This window comes from Protopterus annectens, chromosome 4.part0 (assembly GCF_019279795.1).
Source record: "Protopterus annectens isolate FY-2018-M chromosome 4.part0, PAN1.0, whole genome shotgun sequence".
NCBI lineage: Eukaryota > Metazoa > Chordata > Ceratodontiformes > Protopteridae > Protopterus > Protopterus annectens.
Window position 1 is genome coordinate 464679596 of NC_056733.1, and position 18518 is coordinate 464698113.

At 44.7% G+C, this 18518-nt stretch overlaps 1 protein-coding gene across 1 annotated transcript in view; it reads right to left on the reverse strand.

Annotated features, from left to right (window-relative positions):
• NAA25 (N-alpha-acetyltransferase 25, NatB auxiliary subunit) overlaps window positions 1-18518 on the reverse strand; it is a 3186723-nt gene that overhangs the window by 2096208 nt on the left and 1071997 nt on the right. The window contains exon 11 of the mRNA XM_044069750.1: window positions 2456-2568. Coding sequence (XP_043925685.1) covers window positions 2456-2568 — 113 coding nt within the window. The remainder of the gene's footprint in view (window positions 1-2455; window positions 2569-18518) is intronic.

The window sequence follows — 18518 nt, forward strand, 5'->3', positions numbered from 1 at the left end:
TCTGACATAGGAAAGGACCGATTTTTTGTAGGCCAGTGTCTACTGAATCTAGGTTGCTGCACTTGTAAGAAATCTTTAACAGTTTGCATAGACTTAGCTTTGTCTTCCATTTTCTTTAAAACCTATTCTGCCTTAATACCAAACAGAGAATCATGCTGTAAAGGTGCATCTAATAATTTAGCTTTAACATGATCAGGCAAATTCTATTCCTTTAACCAGGCATGCCTCCTAACCACAGATCCAGTAACTGCAGCCTTGCAGGCGGCCTCTAAAGAATCAAAACCACATTGCAAAGTATGCTTTCCAACTTGTTCAGCTGCATGCAATAATTCCTGCAATTCCTTATTTTCTGCACATTCTGAAATCAACATAATTTTCTGTTTCAGCAATCCCATAACATGTTGCTAGAACTTAAGCATATGAAATTTGACAGTTTAAGGCCCCAAATGCCAAGGCTGCAGATGTATAAACCTTTTTTCCCCCCATTTGTCTAGCGCCCATGAATCTCTGTCAGAGAGGGTAGGGTGTTTTGCTGTTGAGGCCTTAACTCCCTTTGGATCCTGTGAAATAGTTTCAGGATCAGCAGCAGGGTTTCTAAATAAAAATTATGAGAGCCAGGGACCCTGTAATACCCGTCAGGCTTACTGGGAGCCAGAGGTAGAGTGTCAGGGATCAGGCTAGACTCTGAAAAAACATTATCCACAATGTCTAACACAGGGGAAATGGCTAAAGGCTTGTGCTGAGGGAGGAGGAGGAAATCCCCGAGCCTCTTTTTTGATTCTGAAAAGTCTTGACTCTCCCAGTGAAAATGCTCCCTCAAAGTATGCAAGGTTTCTCCAAATGAGTAATCCTCAGGAGGAGATGCAGAAGGAATAGACCCCTCAGCATCAGAATCCTCATAGGGAGGTAAAGATAATTCCTGATCAGAAGAGGAATCAGAAGAAATAGAAACCTGATCTGATGATTCACAGTCAAGTGTCTTGCCTAGGCCTCTTTTCTGGAGGGGGATGGGTACCCCTGAACAAGGTAATAAGGACTTCAGCCACTTTGATCATCTGTTTTTTAGGCATAGAGGCCTGTGCACGTGGCTCAGGCGTCGTTTTTTTTAGTTTTAGAAGGTGTCCTTGCCTTTGGTTTTGCAGTTTTCGTCGGTTTGATATATCAATGTTGAGGTCTGAATACACCCTCAGAAGCCGGTGCCTGCTCAGCGGCTCTGGACCCATCAGAGGGAAATACATCCGTCGGTCCAATACCTTGAGTATCTTGCGGCATGCCGGACTCCACATGGGTGTCGGTAGAGGTCTGCGACTCAAAGGTAGCGGGTATCAGGGGCTGCGAAAGCACCTCACTGAGTACTAGCAAACCGGTGACTGGCTTAGGAGAAGCTTCGTCGTCGGTTTTGCATCTCGACTGCCCTTCTCTGTCCTTTTCTTTTCATTTTTTTATGTACTCCGGTAGTCAGATTGCTATCCGATGACATCTCTGGGTAGTTAAATCTGTTTCCAAAATACTTAGATGCAAAAATATACTGACGCTTAATAGTGCGTTGGTTAAATCTAGCACAAAACCGACAGCCAGGCACGTTGTGATCAGTGCCTAGGCAAGGAATACAGTATAAATGGAAATCTTTATGAGGTATTTGCTTCACACAAGTAATACAATTATTAACTTTTTCTGACATTGGTAAAAATCAAGAAAAAAGTTTCCCAAACGTGGTACTTAGCTTTATTGAAGACTTCGGTTTTGAAACTCAAACGCGAATATTTCAGTAGTCGGCCGACCGGCATTTGCAAAATGCTTCTGCTTCGAGCACCGCGCGGCAAGAAAGACTAAAGAAAATGGCATTGGCTGCATGTTTTATACCCCTGATGACCTGAAGTCATGGAAGGAGAGACCGCAACCGACGCAAGACCCAAGACTTTGGAATTCAGGCTGACTGAGGGCAATCTGCCAGCAGATTACCCAAATGTAATGACTGCAACAGTGATATCCTAAGAACATCTAGGATTCATGATTGCAACTTTTACTGGAACAAGTGCTTCCAGCACAGCAAGCCCTGATCTCTATAACTATGCATACAAATCTGACATGGCTCAAACTATGGAGATAAGGGAAAAGCTCCATACCTCAAAGTACAAGTGATGTAATGATGTAAAGTCATGCTACATAACAGCATAAACAACAATCAGTGATGCCAAAACTACTATGATGACATACATCTAAACTAACAGAAAAAAACTAAATTACTGCTGTCTGGCAATGGAACACACAATTTACAATGTTTTCTAAGTAGTTTTATAAATATAATACAAAACTAAATGCCTTGAAGAAAGCATACAAGCAATTTGCATTTTTTTACTTGGAAAATCACTTCCTTGCAGGAAAGAAGTGGGGTTTTTTCACTCAAAATTTAGATACATTTGTGTTTGTGTGCATACGATAAAATGAGTCTTACCTGTATATGTTGGTCAGGAGATAGCAGGTCTACAAAAACTTTAAGATCAGTGTAACAACAGGGTTTATCCCCAAATTTTTCAAAGTACTGAATCATTAACTCAACTGGCTCTCCTAAAGAAAGGGAAAAAAAATCAATAAACAAGCACTGATTTGATGATGAAACACAACTTTACTAACACCTGAACAAAGCAATCAGGCAAAAATATCACAACAATGCAGACAATAAGACTTTTCTAACTACTTTATCCCTCATCCCCAAGGATAAAGGTGGTCAACAAGAAATATGCTTCCTAGACACATGAAATCGTCATGAAAATCTGTCCCACCCTCAGAGCAGAGCCGAGGAGCAGAAAGAATGGACCCCTTCCTGAAAAGGGGAGAGAAATATTATTTTAATACAGTAAACTGAAGCTGCACACCCGATGAAAGGATCAACCCTCCAAGGCAGCAGTAATCTTATTAGAATACCTGTAGTAGCAGTGACTGTACAATGTTCGTTGTAACCATAACTGGTAAAGTATGAATCATAACATGTGGAAGAGAAGGTAAAGTTGTGTACACTTACAATGACTGTACATGTTAGAGTGTATTCACTGTTGCAGTCATCACACTTGCATTATCTGCCTGCAGGTAGCCCTCAGTCGGCCCGAATACCCGAGTCCTGGGATTTCTGCGTGGGATGCTGTCACCTCTTCCATGACGTCAGGTCGCCAGGGGGTATAAAACATGCAGCTGATGCCATTACATGAGTTTTTCTTGCCCCAGATGTCAGAAGCGCCCAAAATAGGAAGCAATTACATGGTGTGGAACACCTCCAGTAAAAGTAAATACCACTGCCATAAGATATGGCCAGAAATAAGATGGGTAGAAAGTATAGAAAAGTCAGGGGGGCTGGAGGAAGGGTAATCAGGACTGCAACAGTGAATACACTCGAACATCTACATTTATGGCAAGTTTCACACAACTGTGGTATATTCTTCATGTTTCACTGTTGCAGTTATCACACGGGTTGATTCCCAAAGCTGAGGAAGGGTGAAGGCAGTCAAGAAGTATTAGGGCTGGCTAGCAGGCCTTGTAAGACGGCTGTGGCAAATCCAACTCTGGATTTAGAAAAGATAGATGCGTGGTAATGCTTGGTGAAGATGTGTACTGGACTCCAGGTTGCAGCTTCCAGAATGTCCCTGGTAGGGACTCCCCTGAGAAATGTTGTAGAGGCTGAGGTAGTCCTAGTGGAATGGGTTCTGACCCCATGTGGGGTAGGTTTTCCATGGTGCTTGTAGCAGAAATCGATGCAGTGTGCTATCCATTTGGAGATGGTTTGCTTTGAAATGGCCTTGCCCTCTGCTCCTGTAGCACTGCTGACAATAGCTGGTCAGATTTTCTGAAAGGTTTAGTCCTGTCAAGGTAGAACTTAAACTGTCAGTGCACGTCCAAGGAGTGCAGGATCCTTTCACTTTTATTCTCAGGATTAGGAAAAAAAGGTTGGTAAATGGATGGCTTGGTTTAAAGCCACACTGGATACCACCTCGGGCATAAATGCTGGGTTAGTCCTGAGGGAAACCCTGTCCGCATGGAAAATAATGAAGGGTTTCCGCAGCCATAAGGACCTGTAACTCAGACACTCTTCTTGCTGAAGTGATGGCTAGAAGTAAGGCTGTTTTCCAAGAGAGGAATTTTAACTCTGCTGTAGCAGCAGGCTCAAAAGGGGGAAGCGTGAGCTTCTCTAGTACTAAGTCAAGGTCCCAGGGCACGAGTGGGAGCTCTCCTGGGGGGGGGTCTTAAATTGTTAGCTCCTCTCAGGAACTGGTTGACCAGGGGGTGAGAGAAGAGGGGAGGCTCAGTATTGTAATGAGCTGAGATGGCAGAGGCATGAATCTTAACTGATGAGAAGGATAAGCCTTTGTAGGGCAGTTCTGCTAGATAATCTAGGATTTGAGGTAAGGTGGGCACGGCTGTGTCCTTTCCCTGCGACTGGCTCCAAGAACAGTATCTTTTCAATTTTTCTGAATAGGATTTCCTAGTACTAGGCCTCCTGGCCTCAAGGAGGACATCCAGCACCTGTTTGCGGAGGGTTGCTGGTGGTGTATTCACGGAATAAGTCAGGCTGCTAGGTTCAGGGTTTGCAGCTGAGGATGCAAAGTCTGGCCCTCCTGCTGGGACAGCAGAGAGGGGGTTTGATGCAGGTGCCAGGGTGGCACTGTTGTCAGACTGCATAAAAGTGGGTACCCAGTGCTGGCGTGGCCAGTCTGGTGCAATAAGGATTGTCCTTGGCCTGTCCTGTTTGATCTTGAGTAGTACTTTTGAGAGGAGGGGCAGAGGGGGAAGTCATAGATTGAGAGGTTTTCCCATATAAAGGATAGGGCCCATCCACTTTCCATGTTTGGCTGTGGGGAGCTCTGGTGCAAAATTTACTCAACTTCTGGTGTCCCCCACCTGTGGATTAGAAGCTTGAATGAGTTGGGTTCCAGTTTCCACTCGGGTGGGTCCATTAGATTTCTGCTCAAGTCATCTGCCAGTGAATTTTGTTTGCCTGGCAGGAAGTGAGCTTGCAGGTGCACTTGGTTGCTCAAGGCTGTGTTCCACAGAGACATGGCTAACCTGCAGAGTGGGTAGGAATGAGTACCCCCTGCTTGTTTATGTGCCACATGGCTGTGGTGGTGTCTGTCTATCAAGAGTGGTCCTGGAAGGATAAAGTATTTGAAGGCTGTCAGTGCATTCTGTACAGCTAACATTTCTTTTTGATTGATATGCAGGTGTATTTGTCCTAGGCTCCATTTGCCTTCCATGTGAGCCCCCCATGCATAGTCTGATACATCTGTTGTCAGAGTTTGGGCAGTGAGGGGTTGAGTGAAAGGAAGTCCCTTTGTTGTGGTTGCAGGCCTTTGCCCACCAAAGGAACTCTGTCCTTAGGCAAGGAATGATAGGAATCACTTGTTCCCAAATCCTGAGAATGTTGACACCAAAGACTTTTTAAGTACCATTGAAGTTTCCTTCAATGCAGTCTTGCATATGAAATTAGGAGAATGCACGAGGCCAAGAACCCTAGGACTTGCAGTATTTTTCTTGCAGATAGCAGGGTTTTGGTGCCCACTAGTTTGAAGTAATTTGTCAAATAAACCTGCTTTTCTGGAGTGAGGAATGCCATCTGGGAAGTTGTGTTCAAGCTTGCTCCCAGGAATACAATTGTTTGGCTGGGTACCAGATGTGATTTCTTTTCATTGATGGTATACCCCAGAGAAGTTAGGAGTCTCTCTAGAAATGTCAGGTGCTGAAGAAGCAATTCCTGACTTCCGCCTTAATCAGGCAATCGTCCAAGTATGGGTAAATTTGAATGTTTCTCTGCCTGCCATATGCAACGGCTGGAGCCAGGCACTTTGTGAATACCCTGAGCGCAGTAGATAAGTCAAAAGGAAGGGCAGAGAACCGATAGTGCACAGAGCCTGCCCTGAAACAGACATTTCCTGCAAGATTCCCCTATGGGGATGTGCAGATAAGCTTCTCTTAATTCTAGCGTGACCAGCCAGGAGCCCTTGGCTAGCATAGGAAGCAGCTGTTGGAGTGCAAGCATTTTGAAATTTGGTACCACCAGGAAGGTGTTGAGAACTGACGGATCCAGGACAGGGCACCATTCTCTTTTCTGGGCACCAGAAAATTAAAGTTTTGTACCTACCATAAATGTAGATGTTTGAGTGTTCACCCTGCTGCAGTCATCACACTTGGGTTATCTTGTCGTCAGGCGGCCCCGCAGTCGGCCGGAATTCCAAAGTCTTGGTCCGGCGTCGGTTGCTGTCGCCTCTTCCCTGACGTCAGTGTGCCAGGGGTATATATAATGCAACCAACGCAATTTTCAGTTTTTCTTGCCTCAGATGTCAGGTGCTCCCAAAAAGGTGGTCAGTAATTAGTACCAAAAGGAGTAACCACAGCACAAACACAAAATCCCCTCAGCTATAAGCAAATACATCAGTAAGGCATAGAAGAGATTTAGCCAGTAGATCAGAGGGGATGGAGGGGGGGATAACCTGGACTGCAGCAGGGTGAACACTCGAACATCTAAATTTATGGTAGGTCCAAAACTGTACTATGTTCATCGTGTTTCCCTGCTGCAGTCATCACACTTGGGTTGAATCCCAAAGCTAAGGTAGGGGGGAGGTATCATAGAGGGTTAGTGGAGGCTATAAGGCCCTGCAGAACTGCAGTGGCGAAGCCCACCCTGGACTTTGAGTAAAGAGGTAAGTGATAGTGTTTGGTAAAGGTGTGTACTGAACTCCAAGTTGCAGCTTCTAAAATTTCCTTGGTTGAAACCCCCCTGAGAAAGGCTGTAGAGGTAGCTATTGCCCTGGTAGAGTGGGATCTAATGAAAGCAGGAATTGGTTTCCCATGATGGGCATAGCAGAAACGTATGCAATGACCTATCCATTTAGAAATGGTTTGCTTTGATGCAGCCTTCCCTTGAGAAGCTGTAGCATAGGATACAAAGAGCTGGTCAGATTTTCTGAACGCCTTAGTTTTGTCCAAATAGTAACGAAGCTGCCTGTGAATGTCCAAGGAATGCAGGAGTCCCTCACCTTTGTTCTGTGGATTGGGGAAGAAGGTGGGTAAGTGGATGGTTTGATATAAAGCTATACTGGAAACCACCTTAGGCATAAAGGAAGGATTAGTTCATAGAGAAACTCTGTCTTGATGAAAAATGAGGAAAGGCTCCCACTGCCATTAGTGCCTGTAGCTCTGAGATTCTTCTAGCTGAAGTTATTGCTAGGAGCAGGGCAGTTTTCCATGATAGGAACTGTAGATCTGCAGAGAAAGCTGGTTCAAAGGGAGGTAGCGTTAGGTTTTCAGAACAAAATTGAGGTCCCATATGTTGGTGTAGGAGCTCTCCTGGGTGGTCTAATGTTTTTTGCCCCTCTGAGGAACTGCCTTAGAAGAGGATGTGAAAATAAAGGTGAATTCGTGTTGTAGTCAGCTGAAATAGCCGAAGCATGGATTTTAATTGAGGAAAAGGAAAGTCCTTTGTGCAACATCTCAGCTAAATACTGTAGAATGCGAGGCGTGTGAGGCAGAATTGTGTCTTGGCCTTTAGCTTGGTTCCAGGCACAAAACCTTTTCCATTTGTCCGAATAAGCCTTCCTGGTGCTTGGCCTCCTGGCTTCCAGAATAACATCCAGAACTGCTTGTGAAAGAGGTGCTGGTTGGATGTCTAGATGATTTGCCATGCAGCCAGATTTAAAGTTTTGAGCTGGCTGTGAAGAATCTGATTGTTTTGTTGTGTGGGCAAATGGGGGATTTGAGGCAATATCCATGGTGGGCTGTGGGCCATATTTTTCAATAGCAGATACCAGTGCTGGCGTGGCCAGTCTGGGGCTATGAGAATCAGTCGTGGTCTCTCCTTTTTGACGTTCAAAAGAACCTTTGTGAGGAGAGGCAATGGAGGGAAGGCATATACTGTCAGGTTTTTCCAACTGAAAAAGAGAGTCCACTTTCCAAGCTTGATGGTGAAATGTCCTTGTACAAAATTTTGTCAGTTGATAGTTTTGAGGACTGGCAAACAGGTCTATGTCTGGAAGGCCCCATTTTTGAGTTAAGATTGCAAATATTTGGGGATCTAGTTTCCACTCGTGGGGATCCTTGAGGTTTCTGCTGAGGTCGTCTGCCAATGTGTTCTTCTGTCCTGGCAGGAATTGAGCTTGTAACTGGACTTGGTAGGCCAGAGCTGTGTTCCATAAGGTCATTGCTTGCCTGCGTAGAGGGCAAGAATGAGTACCCCCTTGTTTGTTTATGTACCACATTACTGTGGTGTTGTCCGTCTTTATTGCAAGTTGTCCTGGATGTAATACATCCTGGAAGGCTGTCAGAGCTTTCTGTACAGCTAGCATCTCTTTTTGATTTATGTGCAGATTTCTTTGATCTGCAGTCCATAGGCCTTGAATGCATTGTCCTGCCATGAGTGCACCCAGGCGTAGTCTGAAGCATCTGTTGTGATAGTATGCCTGGCTGGGGGCAAGGTGAAAGGCTGACCCTTGTTGAGGTGGCATGCCAGTGACCACCATAGAAATTCCTGTTGTAGGCAGGGAATGAGAGATATCATTGTGGCCAAGCTGTGGCTGTGTTGAGACGATACGCTTTTTAGGTACCACTGTAATTTCCTCATATGCAGCTTTGCAAATGGTATTATTAGTATGCAAGATGCCATGAAGCCCAAAGCCTGCAGAATTTTTCTTGCAGTTAATTGCGTCTTTGTTGCCATTGTCTTGAAATACTGAGTCAGTTGTAGTTGCTTGTCTGGCCCATCTCATTTGCTCACTCAACTGAGTGCAGTGAGATCATATTCTGATTTCAGGCACTCCTACTTTGTACAAAGAGAGCATCTGGGAAATAGAAAAAAAAAAATTAAGCTTATTTCCTGCCTTTCTTGTTAAGTGGTACAGACTATTTGTAGGCTTCTGAGCCCCCAAGCCCTTCTGTGTTTGAGGGAAGCCTTCTAGCTTGTTTTTTTTTCTTATAACTAGCCAGTTTTCTAGTTTCAGCACTCAAATCTGTTTCTTTGATCTCAGCACTTGTTCAGGAATAATAAAAAAAAAAAAAAAAAAAATTTCATCTGCTTTTACTGTACTTGTGTTTTTACCTACTTTTTACTTTTGCATCATCTTAAAATACTCAATTGTATTTATTACTGCTTGGTGTAACTCATTCTAAGCATTTTGGTTTAAACACTTGGGCTTCGGACCAGTTAGTTGTTTTGCACTGAGAGGGTTTGTGGTCTGCACTGTTGTGGCAGAACAGGTAGCTTACATCCTTCTAGGTTGAGAACTGCTGATTGAGGGCTCAGTGTCTGTTATTCTAAAAGTGTATTAATTCTGGTTTAAGCACTTGGGCTTTCAAGCCAGTTATTTTACATTAAGAGGGTTCGTGGTCTGCACTCTTGTGGGAGGAGAGGCTGGACTCTGCCCTTCTGAGCTGGGAATTTCTGGTTAAAGGCTTATAGTGCATGCATATCTGAACTGTTTCTTACTGAATTTGGTGTGCCTTGTTTGCTGTGGCATAGACTGGATTCGGGCCTGCTGGATCTAGCTTTGTTTGTGTAACTTGAGCACTAATCCAGACATTCTCTAAAGTATTCAATGGTATTTATTACTGCTTGGTTGTAACTTGATTAAAGTGTAGCTATCATTCAAGTCTTTTGGATTAAGCACTTGGGCTTCAGACCAGTTGTTTTACATTAGGAAGGTTTGTGGCAAGCACTGTGGTGGCAGGACAGGTAGCTTTCATCCTTCTAAGTTGGGAACTGCTGATTGAGAGCCCAGTGTCCAAGTGTATTAGTTCTGGTTTAGGGGCTTGGGCTTCAGGCCAGTTATTTTACATTAAGAAGGTTCGTGGTCTGCACTCTTGTGGGAGAAGAGGCTGGACTCTGCCCTTCTGAGCTGGGAATTTCTGGTTGAAGGTTTATAGTGCCTGAATATTTGAACTGTATCTTACTGAAATTGGTTCACCTTGTTTGCTCTAGCATAGACTAGATCCAGGCCTGCTGAATCTAGCTTTGTTTATATGCTTGTTGTTTGTTTGCTCGTTATTTCCCTGGAAGCTAATTCCACCTAATACGCAACTTCTCAGCGCTTCTGTGGATCACTAGTGATATCTGCATTGCTTACTGCACTTATTTCCTTGTTTCACTTGAAAGAAAGTTACTGTTTGTCGTTTTTGCATTTAGTTACTTGTAACACATTGCACTCAAGTTACCTGGCACTTGCTCACTAAAGCAATTATATAAGTCAGCACTAAAAATTAAAAGCACTACACCCTCACTCCCCACTGGCCCTTGTTTTCAATTAAGGATTTCCCAATATTATTCTAGCATGTCCAAAGGTCAGTTGTCAATCTCCTCTCCGGTCCAGCTGGTGAATATGGGAATCTTGAGGCAATGTTATAACTGCCTCATGTACACAGACAACCCTCTCCTCCTCCCACATAACACAAATACTTGTGAGAGATGCAGCTATTTAGCCAAACTGGAGGCTGAGCTCTCTCAACTCAGGACTGGCAAGACCAGACAGGAGGAGAAGGTAACTACACACACCACAAAACCAGCCTCACATAATGCTACCACTCCACTGAATCAAACACATAAACACACAAAGACATACTCGGAGGCTCTGAGTAAAATTTACCTAAACAGCAGAGGCCTCCAAAGCAGACACCCAAACAACTGCTACCTCAAGACACCCCACAAGCAACACATACACCACAAAAGCAGTGTGCAAAGCAGTCACAGCCCTTAAGGCCAAATACAACACCAAACATACTTGTCATAGGTGACTCCATAGTCAGACACACTGACGTCCCACTCACCAGGCTGAACAAGGAGAGGGTCACAGTAAGCTGCCTATCGGGCGCTAGAATCCGCCACATAACACAAGCACTTTCGGGTCACTCCACGGCAAGTACAAATATGACACAGTCATTGTCCATGCTGGTGTGAGCGACATGAGGCGTACCTCCTGGACTACATGAAAAGAGACATAGAGGAGCTCTCTGATTATGTAGCCCAGGCAGGTATGACCTAACCCTGAGCAGTATCCTTCCTTCACCAAGAATGATGCCACAATATAGAGACAAGATGATCAGCTTTAACAATTGGCTTAATGTCTGGTGTCATTCAAAGGGGATCCAGTGTCTGTCTGCCTGGGATGACATGCTTGACAAGCCACGCTGCTTCCAAGGGACGGCTTGCACCTGTCACCCTGGGATTCGGATATTGGCTAAGGCTCTTGCCACCCCATAGTGCCTTTTTAGGCAAGGCTCAAATTCTAAACCTACCACCCTAGAAAACAAAAGTGGGAAGAAACTGAGGGTAATGCTGCTCAATGCCAGAAGTCTAAATCTCAAAATGCACGCACTCGAGGCCCTTCTCAGTATGGAGAACATCGATGTCTGTGCTGTAACTGAAACCTGGTTCAAGGCTCCTGAGAGCACCCGGCACTATTAGGTTTTACCTCATATCATGCCCGGCCCCAAAACCCGGACCACACCACAAAAGGAGGGGGTGTATCCATATTCATAAAGGATACCCACACCTCCAGGTTGGAGGCAATGCACGAAGCTTCGAAACCATCCAGGTGCAACTAACCATAGGCAAAACTGCTCTACAAATTGTAGCATGCTACAGGCCACCCTCTCAAACTCAGGAACCCCATACAGCCTTCCTGAAGACACTGGAGGGTATAAATGTATCTCCAAACACCATCATATTGGGTGACTTCAACTACCCGAATATAGACTGGGAACATTACTCAAGCCCTAACTTTCTAGCCCAATGGTTCCTGGAGTTCATAAATTCAAATGCCATGGAACAGCTAGTCACTGTTCCCACAAGAGGAGAAAATATACTAGATCTCATTGTCACAAACATGGGGACAAAATGCTCCACACGAAGTATATCCCTCATTGGTGAGATCTGATCATAAACTAATCTCACTGGAAAGCCACATCCCGCCCCCACCTCACACAAACAAGCCGATAGTGAAGAACTTCTCTAAAGCAAACTGCACACTACTCAAGACTGGTGTGGTATCCTTCAAGGCCCTGAGCCAGAGGAAACCACAACCCAAGCTGCGGAAGCCCTTACAAATGCCTTCTATGAACACCTCCAGGACTGCATGGATCAGGCAATCCCAAATAAAACCAAGACTCTTTCCACAAAGGGCAAACGTCCAGTCTGGTGGACCCCAGCCATTAACAAACTTTACAATAAGAGGAGAAAGCTATTACATGATAGAACAAAATCCATAAAAGGGAAGTCACCCCTGATCATTATTAGTAAAAAAATACGAGCACTCATAAAATCAACTAAGGCCAATTTTGAGAGAAAAATCGCCATGGATTCAAAGGAAAATCCATAAGGCCTTTTTCAGCTATGTTAGGAACCTGGGTGGAAACTCCCAGATATGCTCAAAATTAGTCCAAAATGATACAAAAATCACTGAACCCACAGACATTGCCAACATACTGGCAGACAGGTTCAGTGCAAACTTCACCCCTCTCCCCTAAAGGAGAGATAACTATCCCAGCCGAGTGTAGCCTCCCGGACATCTCAAATGCGCAGGTGAAAGCTGCTCTCTCTAAAGCTAAAAACACAGCATCAATGGGACGGATGGTGTCCCCGGCTGTGTGCTACACGAGCTAAATGAGGAATTAAACCCGCACATAAGGCAGCTGTTTAATCTCAGCCTTACCACAGGATACGTGCCCAAGGAGTGGCGTGCGGCAACTGTGGTCCCACTCCACAAAGGCGGCGCCTCACGGACCCTGGTAATTACCCCATAAGCTTAACAAGACTAGTCTGCAAAGCTATGGAGAGGATCATAATGGAGCTCATAAACAAAGATATAGGGGACTTGCAGACATTGGACCCGACCCAGTTTGGCTTTGTCAAGGGAAGATCATGCCTTTTGAACTTGGTCGACTTCTTGAAACAGTCACCAAGGCCATTGATGAGGGAAAGGCAGTCCATACAGCCTACCTTGACCTTGCAAAGGCTTTCGACACAATACCCCACTCGGGTATTGTAGAAAAACTTACCAGCTTAAATGTAAACCCATATGTCACAAGATGGGTTGCAAACTGGCTTAAGGACAGAACCCACAGGGTTAGAGTTGCTGGCGCTGTGTCAGACTCCAAGCCGGTCACAAGTGGCCCCCTATTGTTTGGCATCTACTTCTCAGAAGTACAGGCCCACATGGGAGGACTTTGGCTGACAAAGTTTGCAGACGACTGCAAACCGGGGGGCCATAGTGGAAAGTGCATCGGACACGGATATCCTTCAGAAGGGACTCACGGAAACAGATAGCTGGTGCCAGAGCCATGGCCTGAAGTTAAACGCCAAAAAATGTATAGTCATACCCTTCGGGAAAAACAAGGTAACCCCAAGCTACCATATAGGTGGCAATCCACTAAGCACAGAAGAGGTTATCAGGGACCTGGGGACCCAGGTTGACAGTGGCCTTTCTTTTGACACTCACATTGCTAAAGTGGTTAGAAAGACCTTCTACATTGCCCACCTGATCATGAAGGGATTCACATCCAGATCTAGTGAGGTCATTGTTCCCCTGTACTCTTCACTTATCAGACCAATGATCGAGTACAATGCCCCATTCGGGATGTATCTCACCCGACATCTGCAGCAATTGGAGAGACCCCAAAAGTTCCTCACCAAAAGGATAAAGGGACTCCAAAATCTGTCATATGCTGCCAGATTGAAGAAACTCCAGCTCTATTCAGTCGCATACCGTCTGCTCAGAGGTGACATGTGCCTGACATACAAGGCCATGTCCAACCCGAATTAATGGACATGCTCCACCTCAAAAATCCAAATCCACCAAAACCACTAGAGCAAGCGACTTAAACCTTAGCACGGCTATAAATAGGACGTGCTGGAGGGATAGATTTATCACTCAGAGACTCCCTATGCTGTGGAATAAAATCCCGGTCCATGTGAGGCAGAGCACCTCGCTGACTCTGTTCAAGAGAAATCTAGACCTGTGGATGGGAGATCGTAGGTTTACCCCGGGAATCATATCTGTGTCACTGCTGGACAGAGGCACAACAAACTAATGGGCACAGTATTTTTTCATATAAGGGGTGGCGTAAGCCACAAAAATTTGGGCTAGGCTTATAAATGCCTTAGGGCAGATAGCCTGGTATAAACCTATGAACCTATGAACCTATAAGATAAGCCTTCTGGGCCGTTGTATTCAACCTGGCACCCAGGAATGTCATTTTTTGTGAGGGTACTAGTTTTGACTTCTTTTCATTTACTGTGTACCCCAGGCAGTTTAGTAGATGCTTTACAAAGGCCAGATGATATAAGAGAATGCCTTTGCTTTCTGCTTGGATGAGGCAGTCGTCCAGGTATGGATATATTTGAATTCCTCTTTGTCTGCAGTATGCAATTACTGGTGCCAGGCATTTTGTGAAAACTCTGGGCGCAGTAGATAAGCCAAAGGGCAGTGCAGAGAATTGGTAATGGGTTGAACCTGCAATGAAACGGAGGTATCTTCTGCAACTTTGTCTGATAGGGACATGCAGGTATGCCTCCCTTGAGGTCCAACGTTACTAGCCATGCTTCCTTGCCCAACATGGGAAGTAGCTGCTGTAGTGTTAGCATCTTGAATTTGGGTACTTGTGTTTAGAATTGAAAGGTCCAGAATTGGTCTCCAGGCATTGTCCTTTCTGGGTACTAGAAAGAGTCTTGAATAAAATCCTTGGCCTTGCTCTCGAGTAGGTACCAGTTGAATGGCTCTCATGTCCATGAGAGCTGTAATTTGCTTTTGTGCCTCTGCCCATTGATTTTGTGGAAGGTTTGGCATTCCTCTTTTCATTGGCAAGGTGTGAAAGTGGAATCTGTATCCTCGTAAAATTATGTCTAGGACTCATTTGCCCTTTGTAACAATGTGTCAGTTGTCTGCAAAAAGTGCGAGTTTTCCCCCCAAGGGGGCTGCCAAGAGAGTATTGCTTGGCCAGATGAGGTGCAAGTCATTGAGTTTGCCTTCTGGTGGTTTGAGACCTGTCTTCTCCTCCCTTCTGTGTTGTAGAGCCCCATTGGCGAGGTTTATACTGGGCTTGTGGTTGTCCTCTGCCTCTTGGGCGACTGTATTTACCTCTCTGTGGTCTGTCAGTGGCTGGAAAGGACCAATTTTTTGTTGGCCAGTTTCTGCTGAAGCGAGGGGGTTGTACTTGTAGGAAATCTTTGACTGTCTGCATAGATTTTGCCTTATCTTCCATTTTCTTTAAAACTTCTTCTGCTTTAACTCCAAAAAGAACATCTTGCTGTAAGGGAGCATCTAGTAGTTTTGCTTTAACATGATCAGGCAGAGTTTGTTCCTTTAACCAAGCATGCCTACGTATAACAGACCCAGTGACAGTTGCTCTGCAGGAGGCCTCCAAAGAATCAAACCCACATTGTAAGGTATGTTTGCCCACCTGCTCAGTGGCGTGCAACAGATCCTGTACTTCTTTCAATTCAGATTGTTGAGGGAGAGGTTATTCTTTGCTTTAACTGAGAGATTAGAAATTGCTGATACTTAAGCATGTGAAATTGACAATTCAGTGCCCTCATAGCTAGTGTGGCTGAGATGTAAACCTTTTTCCCCCACCTGTCTAGTGCTCTGGAATCCCTCTCAGAAGGTTCTGGGTTTTTAGCCATAGAAGCCTTAGCCCCCTTGGGACCCTGTGAGAAAGTCTCTGGGTCAGCTACAGGGCTTTTTTAAAGAAATGTGTGGGAATCAGGCACTCTATAGTATCTGTCAGGCTTAGCCGAAGCAGGAGGTAGAGAGTCTGGGTTGAAACTGGATTCTAAATAGACATCATCCACAATGTCCAAAACTGGTGGGATGGCAAGTGGTCTGTGTTGGGGGAGTAAAAGAAAAGTACAGTTTTGTACCTACCATAAATGTAGATGTTCGAAGATCCACATTGCTGCAGTCCTTACATATGGGTAGTCCGCTGTCCTCGGTCGGCCCGAATACCAAAGTATTAGGCTGACGTCAGTTTTAAGCGCCTTGACCGACATCAGGACGTCAGGGTACAAAAGCGCATGACCGACGTCATATCCTCAGTCTTTTCTTGCCCCAGATGTCAGAAGGCCCTAACAAGAAAGGCCAAAGCCAAAAAACAGCAAAAAAAAAAAATAACCAACCACCCCTGCACTAACCATATTTACAATATGTACAACACAAACCACACCACCACCTCTAACAACAGAGGGGAAGGAGGGAGGGTAAATTGGACTGCAGCAATGTGGATCTTCGAACATCTACATTTATGGTAGGTACAAAACTGTACTATGTTCTTCATCTCACATTGCTGCAGTCCTTACATATGGGTAGAATCCCAAAGCAGAGGTAAGGGAGGATGGCAAAACTATAAACCATTAGGGGCTGCCAAAATGCCCTGTAAAATTGCAGTGGCAAATCCAGCCCTAGATTTAGAGTAAAGTGGAAGGTGGTAATGCTTAGAGAAAGTATGCACTGAACTCCAAATAGCTGCTTCCAAAATATCTTTAGTAGCCACCCCCCTTAAAAAAGCAGTAGAAGTGGCAGTAGCCCTAGTGGAATGAGGCCTAATCTCAGCTGGAATCTCCTTACCATGATGGGAATAACAGAAAGCAATACAAAAACCAATCCACTTAGAAATAGTTTGTTTTGAAACAGGTTTGCCCTGAGAACCCAAAGCAAAAGAAACAAACAACTGCTGAGACTGCCTGAACCCTTTAGTTCTGCTCAAATAATATCGCAACTGTCTGTGTATATCCAAAGTGTGCAAAATCCTTTCCCTTTATTTTGGGGGTTTGCATAAAAAGTAGGCAAATGAATAGTTTGGTTTAAAGCCACACTAGAAACCACTTTAGGCATAAAAGAAGGGTTAGTACGCAAAGACACCCTATCCTTGTGGAAAATTAAGAAAGGCTCAACCGCCATAAGGGCCTGTAATTCAGAAACCCTTCTCGCAGAGGTAATGGCCAACAAAAAAGCAGTCTTCCATGATAAATATTTCAACTCTGCAGATGCTGCAGGCTCAAAAGGTTGTAGAGTGAGTTTCTCCAACACAAAATTGAGATCCCAAGCAGGAGTAGGAGCTCTATGTGGGGGTCTTATATTCTTTGCCCTTCTAAGGAATTGCTTAAACAAAGGCTGAGAAAATAATGGTGGGTCACAGTCATAGTGAGCAGAAATTGCTGCAGCATGAACCTTTATAGAGGAGAAGGACAAACCTTTGTCCAATAACTCAGTAAGGTATTGAAGCGTAACACTTAAATTAGGTTTAGAAACATCAAAGTCCTTTGCTGTACTCCAAAATAAAAATCTCCTCCATTTATCTGCGTAAACTTTCCTTGTGCTAGGCCTTCTGGCCTCCAAAATAACATTCAAAACTTGTTGTGGTAGCTGAGACCCTCCAGGGTTTAAAACAGAATATGCCAGGCTGTTAGATGTAGAGAGTGAAGTTTGACATTGAGTAAATGACTGTTCTCCTGAGACAGCAGGTGAGGAATCGAAGGCAAAGGCCATGGAGGCTCCCGTACCAGACTTCTCAGTAATGGGTACCAGTGCTGTCGAGGCCAATCCGGAGCTATTAAAATCATGTTTGGCTTGTCCTGTCTGACCTTCAGGAGTACCTTTGGGAGGAGAGGCAGAGGTGGAAAGGCATACACGTGAAGATTGCTCCAATTGAATGAGAGCATCCACTTTCCAAGCTGTGGGATGAAACCTTTTGTGCAAAACTTTGGCAGCTGGTAATTTAGTGGAGAAGCGAACAGATCTATGTCTGGAGTTCCCCATAACACTGTCAATTTCTGAAATACATGAGGATCCAATTTCCACTCGTGGGAATCCATAATTTGTCTGCTCAACACATCTGCTAAGGAGTTCTGTGCTCCTGGCAGAAACCTTGCCTGAAGATTTAGCTGTAAACTGAGAGCAGTCTCCCACAAAATCATTGCTTGTCTGCATAGAGGATATGAATCGTTCCCCTTGCTTGTTGATGTACCACATGACAGTTGTGTTGTCTGTTTGAATCAACACCTGCCCTGGAAGAAGTAAATCCTTGAAAGCTATCAATGCAAATTGGACTGCTAACATCTCCTTCAAGTTGATATGTAGATGTTGAAGTCTGGCAGGCCACGTGTCTTGTACCCATTTTCCATTTAGATGAGCTCCCCAAGCTTTGTCTGAGGCATCTGTCGTTAGAATCTGACTCGCCTCTGGCGGGTCACAGAGAGTCCCTTGTTTAGGTGACATTCCTGAGCCCACCACAAAAATTCCTTTTGAATGCAAGGTATTATCTGAATGACAGTGTCCATATCTTGGCAGTGCTGTGTCCATACATTTTTGAGATACCATTGTAGCTTCCTCATATGCAGTTTGGCATTGGGAAGTACCAGAATACAAGATGCCATGAACCCCAAGGCTTGAAGGACTGTCCTTGCAGTCAGCCTGGACTGACGAGACAATTGGTGGAAGTAAAGAGAAAGATTCTTTTGTTTGTCCGGGGTCAAAAAGGCCATCTGGGATGCTGTA